Genomic DNA, 25,500 nt, shown 5'->3' on the forward strand with positions numbered 1-25,500 from the left:
GAAGCTAAGTGGTTTTGATAAAAACCAACAACACAAAATGGCCTGGTCTCTGAAAAGCAATGTAGCAGGCACTGTCCCCTATGTCACATGTCAGATGGACCTTCTGTGGCAAAGCGAGTTGATACAGCGCAGCTGTGTGACTGCCAGAAGCAGCTACATTTACAGTCTGATTCAAGAAAGTCATACAGAAAGATCATAGGAGAGGGGTGTCTCAGGTTAGAGAAGCAGAAAGAACAAAGGTTCTCGGAACACTTCCCTAATGGAAGTGTTACAGCTCAGGAGAAAGACTTCCCCAAGGGAGGTTGTCTTAAGGGTTTTTGTTGCTGTGAAGAGACACCATGACCACAGCAGCTCTTATAAAGAAAACATTTAAGGGGGTGGAGGCGCTACCTTACAGTTTCAGAAGTTCAGTCCATTATCATCATGCAGGCAGATCCGGTGCTGGAGGAATAGCTGAGAGTTCTAGTCTTGTAGGCAACAGGAAGTCAACTGACTGTCACCCTGAGTGAAGCTTAAGAAAAGAAACCTCACAGCCTGTCCCCACACACAGTGACAAGTGACACTCTTCCTCCAACAAGGCCACATCTCCTAAAAGTGTCACTTCCTTTGGGGCTGCAGAGATGTTGCTTCTCTGAGGGGGAAACTTTCCCCAGTGGAGAGGGAAAGTTTTCCTAAAGCAGATGCTACAGTGCTGAAGGGGAATGTATCCTGGCAGTCACACTGTACAATAACCGCACACGATAGATTTATTGGAAGAGATACAAGAAATTCTCTCCTTGAGTGAGCAAGGAACTGAGGAGGAGACAGGCCTATATATGGTTTCTTGGGAGAGAAGTTTTCCAAGATGGAGATTCCCAGGGTGGGGATGGTGACATTTCAAGCCAAGTCAGGAACTGGTGGGATTTCATGCTCAGGGATTGGTGGGGTCTGGTAACTTTTCAAACCTGGAAGTGCCCTTGAACATTTTACTTTACAGGTTCAGTTTGCCTCAGTCCAAGCCAGCAGAGTTTGTTGTTTGGTAGTTTCCAAAGTAGAGGGACATCCTCCTATAGAGACAGATATTCCTTAAGAATTCCCAGGCCCCTGAGGGTTGCTTCTGAACTGTTAAAGCATGTGCAGTCCCAGGGTAAAAAGGTCCAAGTTCACTTCCTGGTTTTGAAAACCCACCAACCCCTGAGCTTGAAAATCCACCAATTCCCGGGCTCGCCCCAAGCTCAGGACTTGAAATCGCATCAATTCTCACCCTGGAAATCTCCACTCTGGAAAACTCTGCAAGCCAGTAAGCAGTGGTTGTCTTTGGGCTCTGCTTCAGTATCTGCCTCAACTTCACTGCATAACAGACTAGGTGAAGTGAGCCCTTTCCATCCTAGCTGCTTTTGGTCATGTGTTTATCACAGCAACAGAAAACAAGCCAGACACCACCTTTTGTGCCAGGAATGAGCCTTTCATGATATATCAATATCAAACGTGGCTAAGGTGGCCATGAAAATGGTCCTTGACAAACCAGTGGGGGCGTGGCTCTGCGTTCTGACTTCGGGCAGGGGCGGGGCTCCGAGACAACCTCGCTGCGCACGCGCTACTAGGCGGTCCGAGAGGCGGAGCCTTCCCAAAGGATGATTTGCTCAGGCACTGCTGAAGAAAGAGGAGGGGTGTGGCTGTGGAGAGCATAGGGGCGAGTCTTCCCGGTAAAACGCTCTGCGCCGGCTTCTCGAGGCAGGGACAGAAGCAGGTCTAATGACGAGTTGAGGGGAGGGGTTATGGCAGCTCGAGGGGCGGGGCCTCTAGGAAGGACACGCTGCGCAGGCGCAGCCCCGGAAGTCGCGCTTTGGGGTGCTGTGCAGTGTCTTCAGCGTCCCAGCCAGGAAACCAGGATGGGCCGGAAGGTGACCGTGGCTACCTGTGCACTCAACCAGTGGGCCCTGGATTTTGAGGGCAATTTCCAGAGGATTTTAAAGAGTGAGTCTGTGGGTGGCGAGGGACAGGAAGAAGCCAAAGTCCACAATGATCAGGGTATAACACTCAAGACAAGTGCACAGCTTTGCCCTGGAGAGACTCACAGCGCTAGGCGTGGGAACAGTTAAAGGGTTTTGACCTGGCCTTTGTGAGCTTTCGGGGGACTTCCCAGCTTGGGGGACACTTGGAGTAGCAAGGCAGGAATGGAGATGGGCGTGACCTACCTCGCTAGGCAGACACTGCCCTCAGCAGTCCTCTGGGATCTGGTGGGTGTGTAGTGTTCCTTACAGAGCTGCCCATCCTTGGAGCTGTTTCCATGGGATCTGTGGGTGTTTGCAGAGATCTGTGGTCTAAGGTACCTAAGGACATTCCTGGAAGATGGGCATTGGGGAAATGCATACTGAACCGAGAAAGCAGGTAAAGGGTGAGCTCTCAGCTCAGAGGAGAGTGTCTCCATTGAATATCCCTGTATTGTTGACATTCGTGTCTGCTCACTGTAAAGATAGAACAGTTTCTACCACGCCCAAACTGGGGCTGCTCTGGGCAGAGCTGCAGATTTCGAGCTGCAGATTTCCCGCTTCAGGCTGTCCATGCTGAGCTGCCTTTGCAAGAAGACTAGACAGGAGCAAGAGGTAGCAGGTCAGCTTAGAAGAACCACAGAGCCCTTATTTATTGCATGTGTTGTGGTGTGCGGGTGGAGCTCAGGGGACAGCTTGCAGAGTGAGCCCTTATGTATTATTGCATGTACACGTGTTGTCGTGGTGTGCGGGTGGAGCTCAGGGGACAGCTTGCAGAGTGAGTTGCCCCCTTCCACCGCGAGTCTCAACCGTCAGCCGCTCTCAACCTGTCGGCTGCAAACCCTTTAGGGTTGAACAGCCCTTTCACAGGGGTCAGATACCCTGCACATCAGATACTTATATTATGGTTTGTAGCACAAATAATAAAAACCCAGAGACAGATATGAGAGTTCAAGCTGAAGATCAGAAGGAGCAAAGTAGCCAACCACTAGAGAGTTCTTACCTCTACCAAGGCTGGGGCGACCCTGTCCTCAGAGTGACTGCAGACTGAATACCCTGCACTCCTGTCCCCACCCGCCTTATACTCTTCTCTAGTGCTGGGTTTAAAGGCATGCACCACCACCACCCAGGTCTATGGCTAACTAGTGTGGCTGCCAGGGTTAAAGGTGTGTGACTGACTAATCTGTATGACTGACTAATGTGGCTAACTTTGCACTCTGACCTTCGGGCAAACTTTATTTGTTAGATCATAAACAAAATATCACAATGATTCGCAATAGTAGCAAAATTACAGTTAGGAAGTAGCAATGAAAATAATTTTTCGGTTGGGGGTTACCACATGAGGAACTATGTTAAAACATAGCAGCATTGGGAAGGTTGAGAACCACTGATCTAAGTAAACTCAGGTTGTCAGGCTTTGGAGCAAACACCTTTACCTACTGAGCCATCTGGCCAGCCCAGGTGTTTTTTATTTCTTCAAGTATATATTGACCTGCTTTGGTTGTCAGAGTATGTGTCTTAGGAGTGAAGATGGGCTGCCTTGCCTGCATGTTGGCAACAGAGCTGTCAACCTGGTGTGAGTGCTGGATGGCACCATCCTAGAGTTGGAAGCCTTCACGTCCTGTCTACAGCTTTTTCCTATAGCTGATCATGGTGTCTGCTTATTGATTACCTACCACCGTGTGACTTACCCCTCCCCAGTGCTAAGGCCACCCTACTCTGATGCAGAATACTTGTTTATACTGTGTTAAGATGCTTCGCTGTGATTGGTTTAATAAGGAGCTGGATGGCCAATGGCTAGTCGGCAGAGAATAGGTGAGATATCCAGGGAGAGAACTCTGGAATGAAGAGATGAGCAGACACCAACTAGAGGCAGAACAAGTCAGACGTACTGTACAGAGGAGAGGTAACAGAGCCAGTTGGCAGAACATAGATTAATAGAAACAGGTTAATGTAAGTTATAAGAGCTAGTTGGGAAAAGGCCTAAGCTAAGGCCAAGGTTTCATGATAATAAGTCTCTGTGTTGTGGACTAGAGGTCCATGAAAGTCTGACAAGAAAGTACTACTACATGCTCTCCCTGTTTCTGGTTTCCTGCAAGTGTATACAGGTGTGTACAGGTGCCTGCTGTCCTCTGCTGTTACAGAACTGCCTGCAGTGGGCTGTGAACACTACAGAGCCTGCAGCACCCTGCTTTTCCTGCCTTTGATTGTGTTCTAGCTGCTGATTTATTTCTCCTTCCCTCTCTCTCCATTTAGGTATTCAAATTGCCAAAGCCAAAGGTGCAAGATACAGGCTTGGACCAGAACTAGAAATATGGTATGGCTAAGCACACTGGCATCCCACCCTTGGGAGGGCAGGTAGTGGTTTCAAAAGATGGGAAGGAAAGGGGTTGTACTGAGAGCAGAAGAAATGCAAACCATTTAGGATGTCAGCAACTTGAGAGTGGGCCTGGGTCAGGGCAGGTGGTGGAGGCTGGATAACTCCAGGTTTCTGGTAGGCAAATAGAGGGACAAGAATAGACCAGCTTAGGGCTGAATTCAAAGTCAGGCTGCTTCACCTTCCCTGATGCTGTGGTTTCAATGTCTCTCCAACATTCTTCTGCAGAAAGCTCGTCCCAGAGTGATGGTGCTGAGAGGCAGGGCTTGGTAGTGGGGATTAAATCACTATGAGTAGCATCTTATATAAAGGCTCCAAGAAGCCTCCCACATATATGGCCACCTGCAAGGTGCCCTCTTTGCAACTTCTCTGAGCCAAAATGCTGAGGAGAGATGAAGGTGTCATATTTGAAACAGGGAGCAGTCTATAGCAGGCACTAGTTCTAGAGATGCCTTGATTTTACAGCTTCAGCCCCAGAGCTGTGTGCAATGGGCTCCCATGCTATTTTACATGGGAGGTCAGTGCACTGAGACACCCCCTCACCCCAGGCTTTCATTTATTTATCTTATGCATGTGAGTGTTTTGCTTGCACCTCTGTCTGTGCAGCACTTTCATGTCTGGTGCTCACAGAGACAGGATCCCCTGAAATTGGTAGTTGCGAGCCACATGGTTGTGAGCCATTATGTAGGTTCAGGAATTGAACCCAGGTCCTCTGCAAGAACAAGTGAGCTATCTCTCCAATCCATTAAAAAAAAGTGATTGCATTTATTTGGGAACATGCACATTTTGTGTGTGTAGGATATGGGGGTCTGGGGCATCAAATCCAGGCCATCAGTTTTAGTGGGAAGTGCCTTGACCCACTGAGGCAATATCTTGCTAACCCCATGTTTTCATTTACCTATTTGGCCATAAAGAGGTTTCATCCCATGCTGGAGAGATAGCTCAGAGGTTAAGAGCACTGACTGCTCTTCCAGGGGTCCTGAGTTCAATTCCCAGCAACCACATGGTGGCTCACAACCATCTACAATTCAATCCGGTGTCCTCTTCTGGCATACAGGCAGAACACTGTATATGTAATAAATAAATAAATCTTTTTAAAAAAAAGAGGTTTCATCCCATCATCTCAGCATCTATTAATGGTCCCTCCCTGGTGCCCTTTTTATGAGAATAGAGAAACTGATGACTTGATTTCTTCTGCTCTCTTGCTGGGACACCCCCTTGTGTTACCCTCTCTGGTCTAGGGTACCTGTCTGTTTTTGAGGCTTCTGACCAGCTGTGGGTTCCAGATTGTCCTCTCCTCTTTGTCCCCCTCCCAACTTTTCTCTAATGCAACAGCTCTCAACTTATGGGTTGAGACCCTCTTTGGGGGATTTGCATGCAGATATTTACGTTACAATTCATAGCATAACATACAGTTCAATTTATGAAGTAATTTTATGGTTGAGGTCACCACATACATAGGAACTGTTTTAAAGGGTCTCAGCATCAGAAAGGTTGAGAACCTTTCTGGACATAAGGGAAGCAGACATGTATTTCTTTCCTGAACTTTTATATTAGTCTCAAGGCATCCTCCTCATTACCCTCCTGGATTAACCTGCTTCACTAGTATAATGTCTCTCCATAGAATCCTGACTCTGTCTCCTATGCCATCCAAGATCACCTGTGCCCCTCAATGAATTTGTTCTTAATAACTAACTTACCTGGAAGGCTCTGGAAAACCTGGTGCCTGATCCAACCATCATGGTAGTCCTGGGCCACTCCTGGCTCCTCACTGGCCTGATCCCTCTCTCTTTAGTGGCTATGGATGCTGGGATCATTATCATGAGTCAGACACACTCCTGCATTCACTCCAAGTTCTGGCTGCCCTTCTGGAATCTTCGATCACTCAGGACATCATCTGTGACGTGGGCATGTAAGTGCCAGCATGAGGGTACAGAAGGGGAAGCTTGGAGAGAAGGCAAATTCAAGGGGGTCCTGAACCCAGAACCCCTTTGTTCGGGGCCATGGAGTCCTAGTGAGACACTAAACCCTTATGTTGAATGTGGATTTTGTCCAGCCCTATAGCCACTTAACCTCCCCAAGACAACAACTCTTGGAAGCAGTTTTTTAGTTCTTCCAGGAGTTTCTGGGCACCCATGAGCACACTCTGCACAAAAGCAAGCCAGATGTTTACCCTGCCACATGGTTTTCTTCATAGTGAATTTGGGGGAGCTGTTTCTGGGAATATGCCATCCATGAAGCCTTGAGTGGCATGGGTTCCTTGAATATTACTCCTCCCAATTATATGTGTGTATATATACACATATGCACACAGATGCATTTATGTAGATGTGTGTCCAAATACATACACATGCATACGTGAACATACACAAAATCAAAAGTAAAGGTCAATCCTAAAAAAGTAAGGTGGAGCTTATCAGGGGGACTTCCGTGCATGGGAGTGCACCGCATATGCACAGCAAGAGAATACATGACTGTAGTTAGTGCCACCACTTCTGCTTGCTGTGCTCTTGTGACAAGGCAGACATGTGTCCTCCCTCCTGTCTGCAGGCCTGTAATGCACCGGAATGTTCGCTACAACTGCAGGGTCATCTTTCTCAACCGGTAAGTGAGATGGCATGCCTGTGCCTAGCTCTGGTGGGGACATTTTGCAGGGTGCTCTTAGTGACTACAGCACACTGTCCCAGCAACTCCAGTGAATCTCCTTCTCTGGACTTCAGCCACCCTCACTAAGGCTAGAGGAGAAGACCCAAGGTTGGGTTTGTTTGGGCTTTTCATCCTTGTTGCCTGGACAATAAAGGTGAGGGGAGTCTTCTAACCACCCCTCCCCCACTGTGTGTGCACACGCACACCAGCTTCCAGCAATGTGTTCTTGTTGGCTAATGAAGTCATGGTGATCTACTTTTTTTCCAAGCAGAAAGCTTAAGCCTATAGGGAAAAAAAAAAAAAAAACAGGTTTGTTCAGGGCCCTGGTCTTGAACCAGCTCTGAGGCCTCACTTATCGTATGGGGCAAGTTTCATGGCAGAGGCCTGCTTGTCCCAGGAGGATGGTGTGATCAGTCCTTTTACCTGCTGTAGAAAGATCCTACTCATCAGACCCAAGATGGCCTTGGCCAACGAAGGCAACTACCGGGAACTGCGCTGGTTCACCCCCTGGTCCAGAAGCCGGTGAGTGGAAAGCACCTCAGCTGCAGTGTGTTGGGACCACACAGGTGTTCACTAATGTCCTCAACACATGCAGCCTGAGTTGGGAGGTAAGCCACAGAACACTGTGGGGCTGTCCCTGCCATTCAGATATGGCCGATTCCATGCTGTCAGGTCAAGTCTAAGCCAGTAGACACCCCAAGACCTCAGCCACCAGTCAGTGGTTACTGGTCACTCTTAAGTGGAGGGATACTATGTCTCAAATTGTCCCTCATGGCCAGGATTCTCACCATAGCCCATTTGATCTCTGAGAACAGAGAAGAGGGGGCCTGTCCTGTGCAGTGTATGGTGGTCAGAGGCACCCCAACCTCTGAGTAGAGTTTATTAAACAAAACTACCACTAAGCTAGGCAAGCATAGTGATGCATACCCATCATCCTAGTGCTTGGATGTGAAGGCTGAAGAATCAGGACTTCAAAGATACATAATGAACCCCAGGTCAGCCTGGGGAACATGAGACCCTGCACAGAGCAAAATCACCCCAGAATTTACCAAATGTTTCCTCAGGGGCAGAATGCCCCCAGTTGGTAAGTCCTACTCTGTGTTTTAGGTTACTGTCTTAGTCAGTGTTCTGTTGCTGTGAAGAGACACCATGCATGACAATTCATAAAAAGAAAGCATTTAATTGGGGCTGGCTTACAGTTTCAGAGGTTTAGTCCACTGTCATCATGGCAGGAATCATGGCAGCATGCAGGTAAACCTGATTCCAATGCCCCCTCCCCCAGTCTCTCAGAAAACACTGAGAGGCAGGGACACTCCAGTATGCATGAGTACTACAGTGTCTGTCGTAGGCCTCAGTGTGAATGGGCAGTATTGCCTCTGAGGACACAGCACTCTCAGGAGCCTGGCATGGTTAGACTGAGGGCCCATGCCTGTGCCATGCTTCCTGTTTCCCAGGACCCCATCTCAGCTTTGCCATGCTTCGATTCTTTTCTTTCAGGCAAGCTGAGGAATATGTTCTCCCTCGGATGTTACAGGACCTGACAAAGCAGGTACATCCTTCCCAGGACTTCCTGCCAGTGCAGGTTGAGGGTGGGCACAGGAGGAGCTCTTGGGTGGAGTCAAAGCAGAGCTGGGTGGAAAGTACAGAGCAGAACTTCCATGGTGAGTACAGGAGGTCTGATTGCTAGCCAGACTGCAGGAGTCAACCCTGAGTGGAGGCAGACTCTGAATCAGGGACAGTTCTAGGAAACTACAATCAGCTGGTGATGGACATATCTGAGCTCCGTCCCTCTTGTTGCACTGTGGACCTGGGGTCCTCGGTCTACTTGTTGAATGGTGACACTGTTGGTGGCAGGAAATGAAGTGGAGGAAAGAACCTCTTGCAGCCATTGTGGTCATGAGTAGGGAAATGGGAGAGCCTCGAGTCAGCAGAAGTCAAATATGCAGGGGCTGGGCACACGCACAGTGAGGAAAGCCTTAGGGAGGGCCTGGAACAGTATGGTAGCCTTCAAGATGTCAGAGGCCAGTGTGTAGCCTAGGAAGCATCCCTGGAATCTAAAGTGGTGTTTTCTTTCCTCTGCAGAAAACTGTGCCCTTTGGAGATGTGGTACTGGCCACCCAAGACACCTGCATTGGGAGCGAGGTTTGTGAGGAGCTCTGGACACCACGCAGGTCAGCTGGCTCTCTGTGCCCTCCATTTCCCATCCTGGGCCAACCAGTGGGAGGACCCAGGCTTTGCAACCTCCTCTTGAGGTCATGGCCTTAACCATGGAGGTCCCCCTAGATAGCTGAGGGGCCACAGGAGCCCAACAGTCACTCCACCTGCCTCTTTCCACAGCCCCCACATCGACATGGGCCTGGATGGTGTGGAGATCATCACCAATGCTTCCGGCAGCCACCACGTGTTACGCAAAGCCCACACCAGGGTGGATCTGGTGACCATGGCCACCTCCAAGGTGGGCCATGGGCAGGGGGGTTGAGCAGCATCACAGGTTAATGATCCATCAGAGGAACCCCAGAAGCAATGGCTCCTGGGGCAGGGCTCAGCCACCTCTGGTACATACTTAAGGCTGTGGTTTCAGGCTGTGTTCCACAGACATGCTTGGTCCCTCCCAGGGTTCTCTTCCTGGCATCACCAGGCCCTCACTGCCATCATTCAAAGCAGATTCTGTTGACACTGCTGTGACAGAGAACCAAGATGTGTTCCAGTCTATGGTTGTCATGGAGACACATACATACCAACTTGCATGCACCTGCCACTGACCTTAGACACAGAGGAGCAGTACTGTTAGTCCTTAGTGCAGATAGACATGCCCCAGGTTGAAGATAGGTACACATAGGAGATAACATCCAGCCCTCACAGAGGTCACCCAAGATCACCAGTGCTTCTAGTGGGCCTGAAGCTCCATGTTGCCCCAACACACTGTTCTAGCTTAGTGACCCTGTGAGATAGGGACAGCAGCACTGCACTGAGAGCTGAGGGAAAGTAAAAGTAGATGTTCTATGGGATGCCTGATACCTGGTATCATGCAATATTATTTGGGGAAGACCCAACATAGGTCTATTCACCCCAGATAGGGAACCAATGAGAGACCAAAGTAACAATACCACCAAAATTCAACATGGTAAACCAATGAGTTTATTTCTTTGCTCAACAGTAAGTAAGGCTTTACAGACAGGAGCAGGGATGAGCCAAAGGCAGCTGCATCACCAAAGTCCCATCAATAGCTCATAGAAGCTGGAATCCTGGAGCTCTCTTCACAATTTATAGGAAGTTTGACAGACCAGAGAATCTCTCCCAGGCAGCTTGACTGGTCTGAGAGCCTCTCAGCAGTCCTTACTGCTTATGTGACTTTGGAGCGGAGGGACCTTGTGCATCTGCTAAGTTTCAGGAACTTTCTGAGACTTGTACATTGTTCATTCTTGATGTTTCAGTTTCAAGGAATTTGTAGCACAACATCTGGCAAGGACACATGAACTGGAGCTTTGGGGCTTTGTGTCCCCACCTGCACCTGCTGTTTCTGTCAGAGTCTAGAAGCCAATGGAGAATAGCAGTCTGGTACATCTAGGTGTTCTGTTCAGGACTAGTGGCAGTCATAGGTTATATAAAGCACTGATAGCCCTATTGTCACCTCTGCCTCTTCTAGAATGGTGGCATCTACCTGCTAGCCAACCAGAAGGGCTGCGATGGTGACCGTCTCTACTATGATGGCTGTGCCATGATTGCCATGAATGGGAGCATCTTTGCCCAGGGCACCCAGTTCTCATTGGATGATGTGGTAATGAGCCAAAAATGGGGATGGGGAGTGAGCATGGGGATGGGGAGTGAGCATGGGGATGGGGAGTGGCCTTCACAATGCCCAGTTAGTTGACTACTCATCTGTAATAGTTCCCCCCTCCCATGGCTGTGAGGAGGGATCCCCTTAGGACAGGTTCTGGCTGAACACAGAGCAGAAGAAAATGCCCGTGCTGAGCATGAGCAGGGAGGACCACCCCAGGCTATAGTGAGCACATTAGGCCAAGTACCATAGTGTCTGCAACACAGGGTCACCTGGCTCCATGCAGGGGCTAGTGAGCTTGTTTGGCTCATTTTGGAAGCTGGAAAGATGAGCCTCCCCTGCAATCAGGGATTAGCAAACACTAGACCTGGTCCTTCATGAGGGATGGTGACTGTCAGGCTTAACTGGGGACATTATCCTCAGGGGCATCTGGCCTGTCTAAGACCTATCAGTTTCCCCATGGCCTGGACAGCGCACATGAAAGGAGCACTATATCCTACATTAGTAGCTTTTCTGACTAATGTGACAAAATACTTGGCAAAAGGGTTTACTTTGGCTCACAGTTTGGTGCTAGCAGTCCATCATGGTGGGAAGGTGCAGCAGCAGGATTGTAAGCCAGCCGGTCAGAAGCATAGCGATGAAGGCTACTCATCAACTCATTTCCTACTTTTTTTTGGGGGGGTGGGTGCAGGGAGTTCTAGACAGGGTTTTTCTGTGTAGCCCTGGTTGTCCTGGGACTCACTTTGTAGACCAGGCTGACCTTCAACTCAGAGATTCACCTGCCTCTGTCTCCAAGTGCTGGGATTAAAGGCGTGCGCCACCACTGCCCAGCTCACTTCTCCTTTTTATTCAGTCTGGGACCCCAACCCACAGGCTGGTGCCACCCACATTCAGAGTACATCTATATAAGTAAACCTAATCTAGACACTCCCTCACAGGTATACCCAGAGATTTGTTCATGGTGAGTCTAGATTGTATCGAGCTGACAATGCACGCTAACCATCACATCCCACTTGGGCCCTGAGTGAAACACAGAGGAAACTCCTTACCTCCTGTAGCGAGGGGCTTTATGAGGCTAGCCAGGCGAGGGATGGGATGGAAATATCATCACAATCCTTTGGCAGGAGGGTGGGGGTGGTAAGGACACAGGGAAGAGACAGGAAAGCAGAGGACAGCCGTGCACAAACCCTCTGATCCACCTCAGGGGCCACACAGTCCTTGGGAGCTGGTGAGCTGCATGCTCAATGCCTGGAAGATGTGGGTATGGACTGCCCTGTTGCTCCCCGTGCTGTTCTCCTCCATCTTCCTGGTCATAGGATGGCTGCAATGGCTCCAGCCATCCCATCTATAAGTCCTTGTGTTCAGAATTGGAGAAGGACTCATTGCTTTCTGTGTCTTTTACATAAAAAAGAACATTTGCTGAAACTTCCCCCTCCCCCAGGTACTGACAGAGTTGTGTCTGTAACTGGTGATATCACTGGGAAATGTCTAAATGTAGTTTAGGTTCTGTTGTCAACCAGATGGAGATGCAACTGGAGAGATAGTTCAGGTCACAGCATTGATGTCAGAGAGCTCCCAACTACCTGTTGCTCCAGCACTGGGGAACCAGCACCCTCTTCTGGCCTCTACAGAAACTGCACTCATGTGCACCCATACATAGACACACATGATCATAATTTAAAATACTTTATTTATTTATGTATTTATGCTTGTATGTATTTTTATAGTGTATACAGTGTTCTGCCTGCATGTATGCCGCATATGTTTTTTTAAAGGGGAAAAAGTTTAGGAGGGTAGTGGTGCCATTAACCCTGCTAGGGTTAATGCCAGCCCCTGCTGTGAAAAGTCTGACCCATTCATGTGGGACAGCAATCCTGTGCTTTCCCTCTGCTTCGCTACCCAGGAGGTCCTCACTGCCACCCTGGACCTGGAGGATGTCCGGAGCTATAGGGCAGAGATCTCATCTCGGAACCTGGAGGTGAGTGCCCTGGGAAACACCAGCCTAAGGCTCAGCCAGGCTTTGCTGGTAGCCCAGTATGTTGTGGGCTTGACCAAGGCTGTGGGGCCAGAGACGGTGCTGTGTGCCCAGCTCCTCACTAAGTATAGCATCCTTGGGGTCCACCATGTGAAAGCATAATAGGGCTCTGCGTTTTTTCAGTGTATAATAGTACTCTACCCAGTGGCCACACCACTGGGTGCCCAACCCCTCCTCCCGAGTTTTGAGTAAGCATGGGTTCCTTTTTCCTGGGTTTATCTGTCTAGGATTAAGTCCTCCCGGCTCACATGGGGCCCTCATGTTCAGGCTGTTGAGCTATCAGACTGCTCTCCTGAGTGACTGTTCCCCCTCCCATTCCCACACTAGGAAAGGTCTGTAATATCTCTGCCCTTGCAAGCACTTATTAGCCCCTGTCAACTTTGATCAATCCATCCTGTTTCTCCATGGGTTTGTCTGTGTCCCCATGGCTGCTCGAGTCCTGTTCCTCACCCGTGAAGGCTCCCAACTGCAGCTGTCACTGTGTCCTGATGTCTTCCCTTGACAGGCAAGCAGGGTGAGCCCGTACCCCCCGGGTGAATGTGGATTTTGCCCTCTCTGTCAGTGAGGACTTATTGGAAGTGGTGTCAGAACCTATGGAATGGACATACCACAGTCCTGAGGAGGAGATAAGGTGGGTGCCCTCTGGGTCTGGTTGCTCTGTGGCTGCCATCGTCCCAGTGGCTGCCATGGTTTGTCAGGTGTGAGGGATGCAAGGATTCCCAAAGTCTGCCTAGGGAGGACCCTATGCTTCACTGGAGTTAAAGATAATGAGTTCTAAGACAGCCATTGCTACATAGTGAGAGCCTGTCCAAAAAAAAAAAAAAAAAAAAGAGAGTCATTATGATCAATGAGGCCAGGCTGCCTGGTTCTGCCCAGGGTAGTGTCCCTGTACTGTGTTCTTAAGTTCTGAGTCCCTGTGTCAGGCATCAGTATCCACATTTCATGTGGGATAACTCCAGACTTGTTTCAGAACTGAAATGCCCAGATTGGCATGAAGTACTTATAGCAGATGGCCCAACATGAGTCCAGGCTCAGGGCTGTGTCTGTGCGTTGCCTTCTGGGGGGGCCCATGCAGAGCTCCTGTGCAGGTTCAGTGAACCAGGCTGGTGCCTACAGACTGTTTCAACACTGTTATCTCCCACAGCCTAGGACCTGCCTGCTGGCTCTGGGACTTCCTTCGACGGAGCAAACAGGTAGAGTGTTTTGTTCCTAACTACCCCCATGTACTCTTCTGGTTGGTGTATGAGTCTAGGGTGGGATGGTCTTCTTTGGAGGAGTGTATCTGAACTAGCCAGAGGCCAGATGGGTAAAGCCCACTTTGAAGCTGTGTGGTGGTCTATGGAGCTGTTGAAAGGTGGAGGACCTCCAGGTCTCCCAATGTATGCTTATCTAGGGCCAGGGCAGAAAGGCAGCCTAGGATTCAGTGGTGTCTCCTGCCCTTTAGGAAACCTGTCATACAATTGGGTTGTTTGTCCACCCCAGAGATGGTGCTGAGCCTGTGTTCTTGCAGGACTCTGGGACTCTCAGGGTGGTGCTAGGCTGGAACCTGGGTGGGGCATATCCTATCTGCAGCTCAGTTTACACAGTACTTGGTCGGTCCCTTCCAGGCTGGGTTTTTCCTGCCCCTGAGTGGCGGTGTGGATAGTGCAGCCAGCGCCTGCATCGTCTACTCCATGTGCTGCCTGGTCTGCAAGGCTGTGAAAAGCGGAAGTAGGTGACATGATATCCATTGGTCTGAGGGGGCAGTCAGGTTGGGAACCAGACACAGCAGAGGATAAACCCAGGTCATATATACTGTGGGTGAGGGAGGCTTTGTGACTGGGCACAGATGTTGTCTGTCATTTTCAAGTCCCAGAACTCAAGCTAGTAACAGTATTTCCTGGGCAGTTAGCAGATGTAACCATGTCTGCCTGCCACTGTCCGACAACAGTGCAGCCCTGGGGGGAGGACATGGGTTTTGGGTCTGGCAATCTATGTCAAGTCCTTATCTTCCCATGGCTGCAGTGACACCAAGAATAGCCTGAGTAGTGCAGGAACAGAGGGTTAGCCCAGGACAGAAAACAGGCCAGTCCAACACAGACCACAGTTAGCCTGCAGAGCAATGGACTAGTACAGTGCAGAGCAGTGGGTTAGTACAGTTAGTGCAGTGCAGAGCAGTGGGTTAGTGCAGTGCAGAGCAGTGAGCTAGTACAGTGCAGGGCAGTGGGTTAGTACAGTTAGTGCAGTGCAGGGACAGTGGGTTAGTACAGTGCAGAGCAGTGGGCAGAGGGGTAGTACAGTGCAGACCATAGCTTGGCTTAAAACAGATCAGTGAGTTAGCACAACTAGCCCTGTAGACACAGGGGCTAGTATGCAAGCACCTGGGAGAGAGGACCTGCTCATTTTTTTTAGGACCCTGGACAATGGACCAGACTAGATTTGTGGTCTCTGGGGTGATTTATGGGAGCTAGATGCAAGGGAACTTGGGAGATGGACTGTGGGAACTAAACATCAGATTGGAGGATATCTAAGTGGGCTCCAGGGATAGACTGGGGCTAATGTGTGGAAACTTAAGATCAGACCAGGGTACCTGATACCTACATGGGCCCCAAGGAGGCGTACGGAGGCAGACACTTGGAAGATGTGAGCTGGCTACATGGGCATTTGGGAGGAAGCCAGGACTTTGTGCACAGACAGTGGTTCTCACCCTGCCATGGTGGCTCCAGATCAGCAAGTGCTGGCAGATATCCAAAGCCTGGTGGACGAGAAGAGCTACACCCCACAGGATCCCCAGGAGCTCTGTGGACGCCTGCTCACCACTTGCTACATGGCCAGTGAGAATTCCTCCCAGGAGACCCACAGCAGGGCCACAGAGCTGGCTCAGCAGATCGGGAGGTAGGACGCCATCCTGTGTTGAGTCAGAGCTGGTGAGGAGCCTGTGGCTGCAGTGTCTTTGTGTGTATCTGACAGCAGAGTGAAATGCTGCTGCAGGTTTGAGCCCACACTGTATAGCTCATATACATGTTTACACATAAATGTCTGTCACTCAGCCTTGCCCCTAGGTGCAGTTTCAAGTCACATATTCCTATCAGCCAGATACCATAGAGCTGGTCCAGCAGGCTTTGGATGTAGCTCACAGGCCATATGTGGAGAAAATCAAGGAGACCTTTTCAGGAGGTGTGACTGCCTTATCTAGAATATTCTTTTATTCTGGCTCTTTGGAAAATCAAGAAAGTGCCTGTTGTCACATGTGCTGGGTAGAACCAAAAGCCTCCCTACCATCAGTTCCATACCTGGGCTTACGACCAAAGGAGTTACAAGCCCAAACAGTTACCTCTAGAGGCTGTTCCTGGTTGTTAACTTTGTCACAGTACTAAGAGGAGGAAATGGGCCAAACATCCATTGGCTGATGAATAGGTGAAAAAAATATAAATATCATCTGCCCACATGAGTATAATGTGAGAAAGCGTGGAGTACCTCCTCCAAAGCATAAGTGACCCTTGGAAATGTTACAGGTCTGTGAGCCACCATGAGGTTGCTGGGAATCAAATCCACCTGCCTCTGTCTCCCAAGTGCTGGAATCAAAGACGTGCGCCACTATACCCAGACCTAAGAAATGTTTTCCAAAGGTAATTAAGAGCATGTCTTAGCACACCTGTGCTGACCTCTCTCATTCCTGCCTGTCTAGCTACCACATCCATCTGAGCATTGACCTTGCTGTGAAGGCTGTCCTGGGCATCTTCAACCTGGTGACCGGGAAGTTCCCTCGGTTTTCAGCACACGGAGGGAGCAGCAGGGAGAACCTGGCCTTGCAGAATGTGCAGGTAGGTGTTTGATCCTGGCCCTGATCCTCACAGGGTGTGGAAAGGAAGGCAGTGAATGACAGGGAGCCTGAGGGTGGGATGGGTAGTGCTGGTTAACTGCCTGTATGCCTCACACAGCCATGCTTTGGGTGGCAGGTCTGTGAGTGTTGAGTGCCTGGGAAAGTGTGTGTGGAGGGTGTGCCCATCTGATCCTTGGTGAGACTGTATGCTGGAGCCTGACCATACACAGGTCTATATGGGAATCTGCATTTCATCCAGCCCTGGCCCACTGGCCCTGCCCTACCCCTGTCTGCTTTGGTTATCCTCCATGCCATTTGTGTCGACAGGGAGAGGAAAGGTCCCAGGGCTTGTCTATTGGTGTGTCAGCATGCCATCTCTGTTTGCCCCTATGTTCATAGCCACCTCTCAAATGGTAAATAGTGTAGAGGTCACTGCTGAGCGTCTTCCTGGCTACCCCTACGCAGTGTCTGACTCCTGTCACTCTTGGCACTAAGACCCTGCTGTGAACTGGTACGGGGCAGCATGGGAGGCTTTTCCCCAGCACAGGACAGCTTGATTCAACTTGTTTGTGTTCTGACTTGGTTGCTCCAGCATGAGGATTGCATCGTAGTGCAGCAGCTTCTTGGTTCCAGCACAGGGTAACTGCCTTCTTCCCTCATCCAGGCTCGGATAAGGATGGTCCTTGCCTACCTGTTTGCTCAGCTGAGCCTCTGGTCCCGGGGTGTTCAAGGGGGCCTTCTTGTGCTTGGATCTGCCAATGTGGATGAGAGGTGCGTGGGGCTGGGGACTCACCTTGATGACACCCTAAGTCTCTGATGGAAGTTTGGTCCTGTCAGGACACAGTCTCCCTGTAATATCAGGATATCCAGAGACTGCAGACCAGGAAACTTCTATCTGCTCCCAGCCCAGCCCGCTCTCATCCAGCTCAGGCTACTTCTGTCCCTGACCTGCCTGTCTCCAGCCCCTGTCAGCCACACGGGGCACCCACCTCCTCCTCCTTTCCTGTCCCATGCATCATAGGGCATTTCATTGTAAACAATTTCCACTCCAAACAAGATAGCTGTTTTTCTATGTGAACTAAAGACAAATCTCATTTTCCCTTGCTTAAAAAGCATCCAGTAATCCTCTTGTTTCCAGGTAAAATCCACCCAACCTCAGACCCAGCAGTGGAGACTGGTAGATCCTCTTCCCAGGTTCTGTTTCCCTGCTTCCCTTAGGTGAACCTCCACACCTCCTAACTGTTCTCATGTGCTCCTCATCAGCTGAGGGATTTTAAAAACATCATGAATTCATCAATTAGTCTTTTCACCAGTCTGTCTATCCGTAAGTTGAGTCACCCATTTGTCTACCCATTACTCTGACCACCCAACCATCTACCCATCCACCTGCCTGCCAATCCACCCATACAAACATTCACCCACCTGTCCATCCACCCACACATCAATTCACTGATGTACTCATCCATCCATCCACTCACCCACCCATACATATGTACATACACCCCCAATCATCTATCCACCCATCACCCCCCACCCATACATACATACATACATGCACCCATCCCCACCCATCCATCCATCCACCCATACATACACACACACATACATACATACACCACCCATCTACCCAGCCACACATACATACATGCATACATACATACATACATACATACATGCATGCATACACTCACCTATCCATCCACCCATCTGTAGTTTTATTTGGTTTGATTTTGAGACAGCTTCTTACTATTAAGCACAAGGTAGCTTCAAACTTACTATGTAACCCAGGCTGCCATCAAACTGGAAGCAATCCCCCTGCCTCTACCTTCTGAGACTAGGATTATAGGATTGTGTCAGCACATCTAGCATTTTTAAATTTGTGTGTGTGTGTCTGTATGTGTGTGTGTGCGCGCGCACGCATGCATGCGGGCAGCCAGCATGTGCCATGGCACATATATGGACGTCAGAGGACAGCTTCCAGTGTGGGTCCTTACCTCCTACCTTGTTTGAAGCAGGCTGTCATTGTTCACTACTATATACTCCAGGCTAGCTGTCCTGCAAGGTTCTGGGAATTCTATCTCTATCTCTGCATAGGAGTGCCAGAATCACAGATGGTATTGCTGCCCAGCTATATGTGGGTGCTAGGGATCTGAACTCAGATCCTGGTCTGTAATGAGTCCTTTTCTGTATGACCAGCCAGCTCCCAAATAATGACACAGACTTCTTATTAATTATGAAAGCTCGGCCTTAGCTTAGGCTTGTCCCACTAGCTCTTATAACTTAGATGAACCTGCTTCTATTAATCTACATTTTACCATGTGACGTCTTACCTTTATTTCATTCTGTATGTCCAACTCCCTCCATGTCTTGTTGGCATCTCCGTAGTACCTCTATTATCTCCTACTACTACTTCTCTCTGTCCTGAAGTCCTGCCTATACCATCTGCCTAGCTATTGGTCATTCAGCTCTTTATTAAACCAATCATAACAATGTATCTTCACATAGTGTACAAATACCCCACAACATTTGTCCCCAGAGCCCAAAACTGGAATCACCAGTGGGGGTGGTGTTGAGAGGATGAGACAGGAGCACAATGGGGTTGCCATCCCTCTTCAGCAGCACCTAGCTACTGGTGTTCCTGCAGTTGGGAAATGCTGGGTAAAACAGCTGGTGTTTTTGCCAAGAGATGGTGTCAAGAGAAGCCGTGAGTGAAGAGCTTGAGAGATGACACAGCCATAAGGATGATAGGTGGGCGCCTGTGATATCTTGGGCCCAGTGAGTTACATGAGAGTGTGTTTGATGACTTGCTAAGAGAACTTGGAACTTGGTGTTGAGTTGTCCTGGGGCTGTGGCCTGTTCTGCAAACAAACTGGCAGTGAAGTTTTGGGAGGACAGAGCAGCCTGGCACAGTTTGCCAAGCCTGCTCCCAGGGATGTTACAAGAGATACATCCAGTTCCACATCCTGCTGGTAGCTGGTATAAAGGGCCACCTCCTGGGCAGCTGGTCACTCAGTATTTGGGGTACTGGTAAGCCCAGGCTAGCAGCCACATTCTGTTGACACCTGCCAGAAACCCAACCTCCTAGGAATGCAAGGCTTCAACACCAACCATGTCATTTATACACACAGCTTAGACCTAGGGACCTCCATCAGGGAGGGACAGGGAAGCCTACAATCCTAGGTTCCCAACATCAGTCAAGCTACTTAGATGCCTTCTGAAGGAGGGCTGTCGTCCCCGGCCTGTGGGTGATACACAGGTGAGTGAGGGTGGAATGTGACTGCATGTGCTCTTGCTAACAGAAGGTCAAGGTGAGGCCTTGACAATTGACTGGAGAACATTGTAGGCAACCATGGCTGATGGTGGATGTCATCTAGCAGGAGGTGGAGGAAGGAAGGCCAGAGTCCTGCCATGGTCCTTGAGGCCATGGAGAGTAGTCTGTTCCATGGAACAACATGGAGAACAGGATGTGTTGTAGGCACCTCCCTAGGGCCTATGTCTCTGCTGGTGTTAAACCAAGTTCCACAGTTTCACCATCCTTCTGTTCTACCTGAAGACACCTGAGGCCATAGAATCGATGCTACTTGCCAATTTAGCTTGGAGCCACTGGGTCAGCAGAACACCTGTGTGGCCAGGAATGGGCGGTCTCACCAGGGAACACAGTGACCCTGTGGCAGAGCTGTGGCAGGTTGGCGGGAGTGGGAGGTGTGTGAGCCCTGAGTTGTTTGTTCTCATGTTGGCTGCAGGGCAGCTGTTCCAAGTCCTCAAAGTGCTGAGGCTGTTAGTCCTCCCCCAGGCCTCTGGGGGCTCTCCCCACACCACCACCAACCCGCCCTGTATCCTCACAGCTGTCAGTTTCTTGACAGCACCCTTTGACCAGGACTCTAATTCTTCCTCTCTTTGAGGAGAGAGACCTGGGGCTGTTTCTCAAACCCATCCTGTAACCCTCGTCTGTCTCTGGGTGGAGTCCCCAGTATACCTTCAGGGCCCTTTGGCATGTGAGGTCATAGAGCTCCAAATTGGAGCTTTATAGCAGGCTGAGTGTGCACTTGTGCAGGGTCCTGTCTCCCTTCTGAGGCCTCTGTTCCTCGGCTCCACCTAGCTGACCCTGACCTTCTAGACAAACTGTTCCTGTTGGGCTGATGGTGGTACCCAAGCATTCTGAGCCAAGATAGATGTCTCCACAGTGTGCCCAATGTCACCCTGCTGGCCTCCTCCAGGGTCTCTGGTTATGCTGGGCTTCTAGCTTCTGGGCTCCTGGAAGAAGGGAGCCCTTGGCCAGCACTGGTGGACCCCAAAGCCCTCAATATCCCAGAAACCATGGGAACCCTATCCTTTTTCCCTGGCAGTCTCCTCGGCTACCTGACCAAGTATGACTGCTCCAGTGCAGACATCAACCCCATAGGCGGCATCAGCAAAACAGACCTGAGAACCTTCGTCCAGTTCTGCGCCGAGCGCTTCCAACTTCCCGCTCTGCAGACGTGAGTGCTCTTGTGGCTCCTGGGCCGCCAAGGCCACCCTTGCCTTGCTCAGCCACCCTCCTTGGCTCCCTATGCCCCACCCTTCAGCTGGGAGCATGAGTCGTGACCCCACCTGCTCCTGTTCCTGCACCCATGGGTCTAAGTGTCTTAGGTGACCATTCCTCCCAGGCTGGCTTCTCTCCTGCTGCCATCTCGAGGCAGAGAGACTGGGCTGATCTCGGGGTGCCTGTTGAGGACACCCACAGCCTATCAGCCTATCGGGTCACTGCAGCATCACTTCTGGTACCAGGAAAACCGTGTCCTTGCTATCCTTGCAGAGTCAGTTGTGTCCACAGGGGACCTCTGACAATATGTGGAGATCCCTTTGGCTGTCACCAAGGGTTTGTTCTTAGAAGCTCATAGGCATAGCTTGAGGATCCTCCCAAGAATCCTGCAGTATGTCAAGCTACCCCACCATACCTTCTCTGTCAAGTCTCCTGACCCCAACTATTAACAGTCCTGCAGCAGAAAGCCCCTGCCCCAAACTCTTCACCTCCTTACTATCCTTGATCCACTGTCCTTTGGGTCATGAAGCCCCAGGACCATGATTCCAGGTACGGCCCTGCCAGTCATGGCCAGTTAGTCTAGGGACGTCCTGCCAGAGCTCATGAGCACATTAGCAGCCCTGGTGACCGACCCACTGTGTCCTGCTGCAGCATCCTGTCAGCACCGGCCACGGCAGAGCTGGAGCCCTTAGCCAACGGGCAGGTGTCGCAGACGGATGAGGTAACGATGGCGGCTTTGTCATGGTGAATGTGTCTCCCCTTCTCATGGGACCCTGGTTCACTCAGGCCGACGGAATCACTAACCTCACACACTTGCCTTAGCTTTCTCGTTGTGGTTAGGGCTGGAGAAGGGAGATAACAAAGTGGGTCAGAGGCAGAGTGAGGATGACAGGCTAGGAGACAGAGCAGGTTCTCTACCTCACAGCAGTCACCTCCATGCCTTTCATGGTTTTGGTTGCTTTTCCAAGCCTGCACCTCCTGGCACCCAGTGAACTCTGAGAGCCCTGACTGGACACCCACTTCTGACCCTTGTTGAGACTCACCTCCCTGAACATTTTGTCCCAACTGCAAGAGGCTCTGCAGTTCCTCCTGGCACCAACCCACTGTGCTTTGAATACTCTTCTGTCCCCACAGGAAGACATGGGGATGACATACTCAGAACTCTCCGTCTTTGGCAGACTTCGGAAGGTCGCCAAGGCAGGGCCCTACAGCATGTTCTGCAAACTGCTCAACATGTGGAAAGACAGCTGTACACCAAGACAGGTAAAGCCATGTATGACATCAGACAGGCCACCTATGGGTGACCCCTAACGTACTGTGTACGTTTCCTACACAGTAACATTTTGCACAGTCATCTTCACCAGCTGGAGATTCCTGACTACCCTGAGTTAACCCAAGTGTGGGCCAGCCATGCGGGTGTGCTGGTGCGTCACAGAGGCTGCAGAATACGTCAGGTTTCTGCTGGCCAGAGTATCTACCGGGCATCTAGACCCACCTGGAGGCCTCCAGGAGCACAGCACTGGGATGTCAGAACCAGGACTCTACAGTTCTGCAGCTCAGACAGTGGCAGCCCAGCTGATGTGTCTCCGTGCTGCTGGCCAGAAAAGCCAGGGGCAGGGCTGGCATCTGCTGGTCATTTATGTCCCTCAAAAGCAGGACTCTTAGCCTCAAGTCTTTACTGCCTTTCTAACCTGAAGTCCATGTGTCCTTTGCTCACCAGGTGGCTGAGAAGGTGAAGCAGTTTTTCTCAAAGTACTCCATGAACAGGCACAAGATGACAACGCTCACGCCAGCGTATCATGCTGAAAGCTACAGTCCTGATGACAACAGGTTCGACCTGAGGCCCTTTCTGTACAACACGACATGGCCCTGGCAGTTCCACTACATTGATAGCCAGGTGAGCCCTGCCAGAGGGCTGTGTGTGTCATGCCTGGGAGGCCATATGAGGGGCTTCTCTTGAGGAGAAAAACTTTTATATAGAAAATCATATGGCATGCTACTGTCCTTCAGCAATGGGATTATATATATATATATATATATATATATATATATATATATATATATACATACATACATACATACATACATACATACATGTGGTTTGGTTTTGGTTTTTCAAGACAGGGTTTCTCTGTGTAACTGTCCTGGCTGCTATATAGACCAGGAGGGCCTTGAACTCACAGAGATCTGCCTGTATCTTCCTCCTGAGTGCTAGGGTTAAAGGCATATACCACTACAGGCTTTTTTTTTTTTAATATTTTTGAGACAGGTTCTCTCCATGCACCCTGTAGAGCTTGCTGTGTAAATCAGCTGACCTCAAACTCACAGAGGCCCTCCCTCCCACCTCTGCCTCTGGAGTGCTGGGGTTGAGGGAACCACACCTTTGATTAAAGTAACCTTAGCTCTGCCCACCCCTGTCCTTTTCTGAAGACCATAGCGGAGACACCCACAGATGGCAAGTTAGACACAGCTCTTTCCCAGCCAGGCTCTGCTCTGCCAAAGAGAGAGACAGCTGCCCAGCCCAGGGACAACAATGGAAGATGGAAAACCATGGACAGTGCTCTGCTGAGCTGCAGAACCCAAGGCACCAGAGGAGCTGTTAGGAACCTTGGCTACAGCAAAGACCCCTGAGTGACTAGCATGCACTTTGAGGGTGCTTAGGTACACAGCAGGGTCGTCACGACTGGGCTGGAGTCTTCTGACATCCAGAAGAGAAAGCAGGGATGCTTGAGATTCTCCCCTACCTCTGAGAGAGCCATCTGGTCCCTTTGGTTAGCAGTGCCCAGGCCAAAGAAAGCTGGCATAGGGCTGGAAAATCCTCTGAGCTTCCCCTTGCAAAGAAGTGACTCTGTATCCAGCTGACTTTGGGAACCACCCCCACCCACCTCCAGTAACTCAGAAAACTCAGTAGAGGTTAATGGGAGGTAGAGTGGCCCCTGGGAAGCAGGTGGTGGCCCCTGGGAAGCTGAGATGTGGGTCAGGATGCGATTGTCCTATGCCCCCACTGGCTGGGCAGACCCTGCAGCCTGTATAGCTGATTCCCACATGCTTTGTCCCTAGATCCTGCTGTCCCTGAGTCACAGGGATGGAACAGTCTAGCCACCAAGGGCAGCTCTGATGCTTAATTTATTGTTGTTCTTTGTAACTGTGCGTGTGAATCTGTGTGTGTGGATATGTGCGTGTGAGTGAAGTGTCCTGGAGGCTAGAGACATTGACTCCTCTGGGGCTGGGTTATAAAACTTTGTGATCCACTTGACATGGGTCCTGGGAACTGAACTCGGGACCCCTGGAAGAGCAGCAAGTGCTCTCAACCGCTCAATTATCTCTCCAGCACCAAGCTCTGGCTTCTTTAGTGGTGACAAGGGCTTGGCCACTTGGCAGCAGTTTCTACAGACCAGCAAGGGATTTTTATGCTGCGTGCCTCACAGTGGGCAGAAATAGAAGCACCTGGAATCTCACCATCTCCAGTGGCCACCAGGAGCTCCTGGGCCAAGCCTTTCCCTCTGCACTCTCTCCCTGGGTGACCCATAACCTTCATGGCTGGCAGTTTGAGCAGCTGGTTCTCTGAAGGTGATAGAGACCGTTCTGATGGGCTTCTCTCTCCAGGTTCTAGAGCTCGAGCAGAAAGAACAGCAGGGCCTGGAAGGTGGGGTCTAGGAGCGGTTGGAAGAGCTGTCACCTATATGGAAGCACCTCCTCCCTGGGGATCCCTGGTGTGATTTCAGATCAGTGGTGGTCAGAACTAGAGGCCCGGCCACTGCCCTCCTGGAGCCAGGTTGTGTTTACCTTTCAAGGAAGAGTGAGATATTCATTCTAATGCCATAAAAGAATAAATAAAAATGGTCTTTTTAAAATGTATTTTATTATTTTACATGTATGATCTCTTGCCTACTTATATGTCTGTGTACCACATGCATGCCTGGTGCCATGGAGGCCAGGAAAGAGCATCAGGTCCATTGAGACTAGAGTTACAGATGGTTGAACCATACTGACTGGGAATTAGACCCGGGTCCTCTCTTGAGAGCTGCCAGTGTGGTTCACAGACATGAATGCAAGCAAAAAAAGAAAAAAGAAAGTCATACGTGTAAAAAATAAAATTCTAAAGACAAAGTATTTATGTGTACATACCTGTGTGTGTGTGTGTGTGTGTGTGCGCGCGCGCGCGCGTGCGCGCGCGTATGCGCGCACGCGCGTGCGTATGCACACATGTGATTGTGCGCACATGGGTGCCCACAGAGGTCAAAAGAGGGTGTCAGATAATCAGGAGCTGCAGTTACAGGCAGTCGTGAACCACCTGGTGTGTATAACAAGCACTGTACCCACTGAGCATCAGCTGTGCTCTGACATGCTCAGTCATAGTGAATTCCACT

General features: G+C 50.3%; 1 protein-coding gene and 1 long non-coding RNA gene across 2 annotated transcripts; one reads left to right on the forward strand and one right to left on the reverse strand.

Annotated features, from left to right (window-relative positions):
- Positions 1-718: 718 nt before the first annotated feature.
- Positions 719-3,081, reverse strand: LOC121141954. The gene is made up of 3 exons (XR_005878941.1): positions 2,974-3,081; positions 2,178-2,324; positions 719-1,632 (listed from the first exon to the last, which is right to left on the reverse strand). It is a non-coding gene; the product is annotated as an uncharacterized LOC121141954 (long non-coding RNA).
- Nadsyn1 (NAD synthetase 1) lies at positions 1,790-24,988 on the forward strand. Its single transcript, XM_005063330.4, is given in 22 exon segments — positions 1,790-1,956; positions 4,227-4,287; positions 6,143-6,259; positions 6,898-6,951; positions 7,426-7,515; positions 8,491-8,542; positions 9,076-9,164; positions 9,331-9,448; positions 10,640-10,771; positions 12,675-12,749; positions 13,312-13,332; positions 13,334-13,437; positions 13,951-13,999; positions 14,414-14,516; positions 15,512-15,680; positions 16,474-16,609; positions 17,273-17,379; positions 20,955-21,086; positions 21,782-21,851; positions 22,265-22,393; positions 22,851-23,027; positions 24,737-24,988. Coding segments are annotated over 22 exon segments (2,121 nt in total). The 5' UTR covers positions 1,790-1,871; the 3' UTR covers positions 24,788-24,988.
- Positions 24,989-25,500: the final 512 nt, after the last annotated feature.

Source organism: Mesocricetus auratus, unplaced genomic scaffold, assembly GCF_017639785.1.
Source record: "Mesocricetus auratus isolate SY011 unplaced genomic scaffold, BCM_Maur_2.0 Super-Scaffold_4256, whole genome shotgun sequence".
In the NCBI taxonomy this organism is placed as follows: domain Eukaryota; kingdom Metazoa; phylum Chordata; class Mammalia; order Rodentia; family Cricetidae; genus Mesocricetus; species Mesocricetus auratus.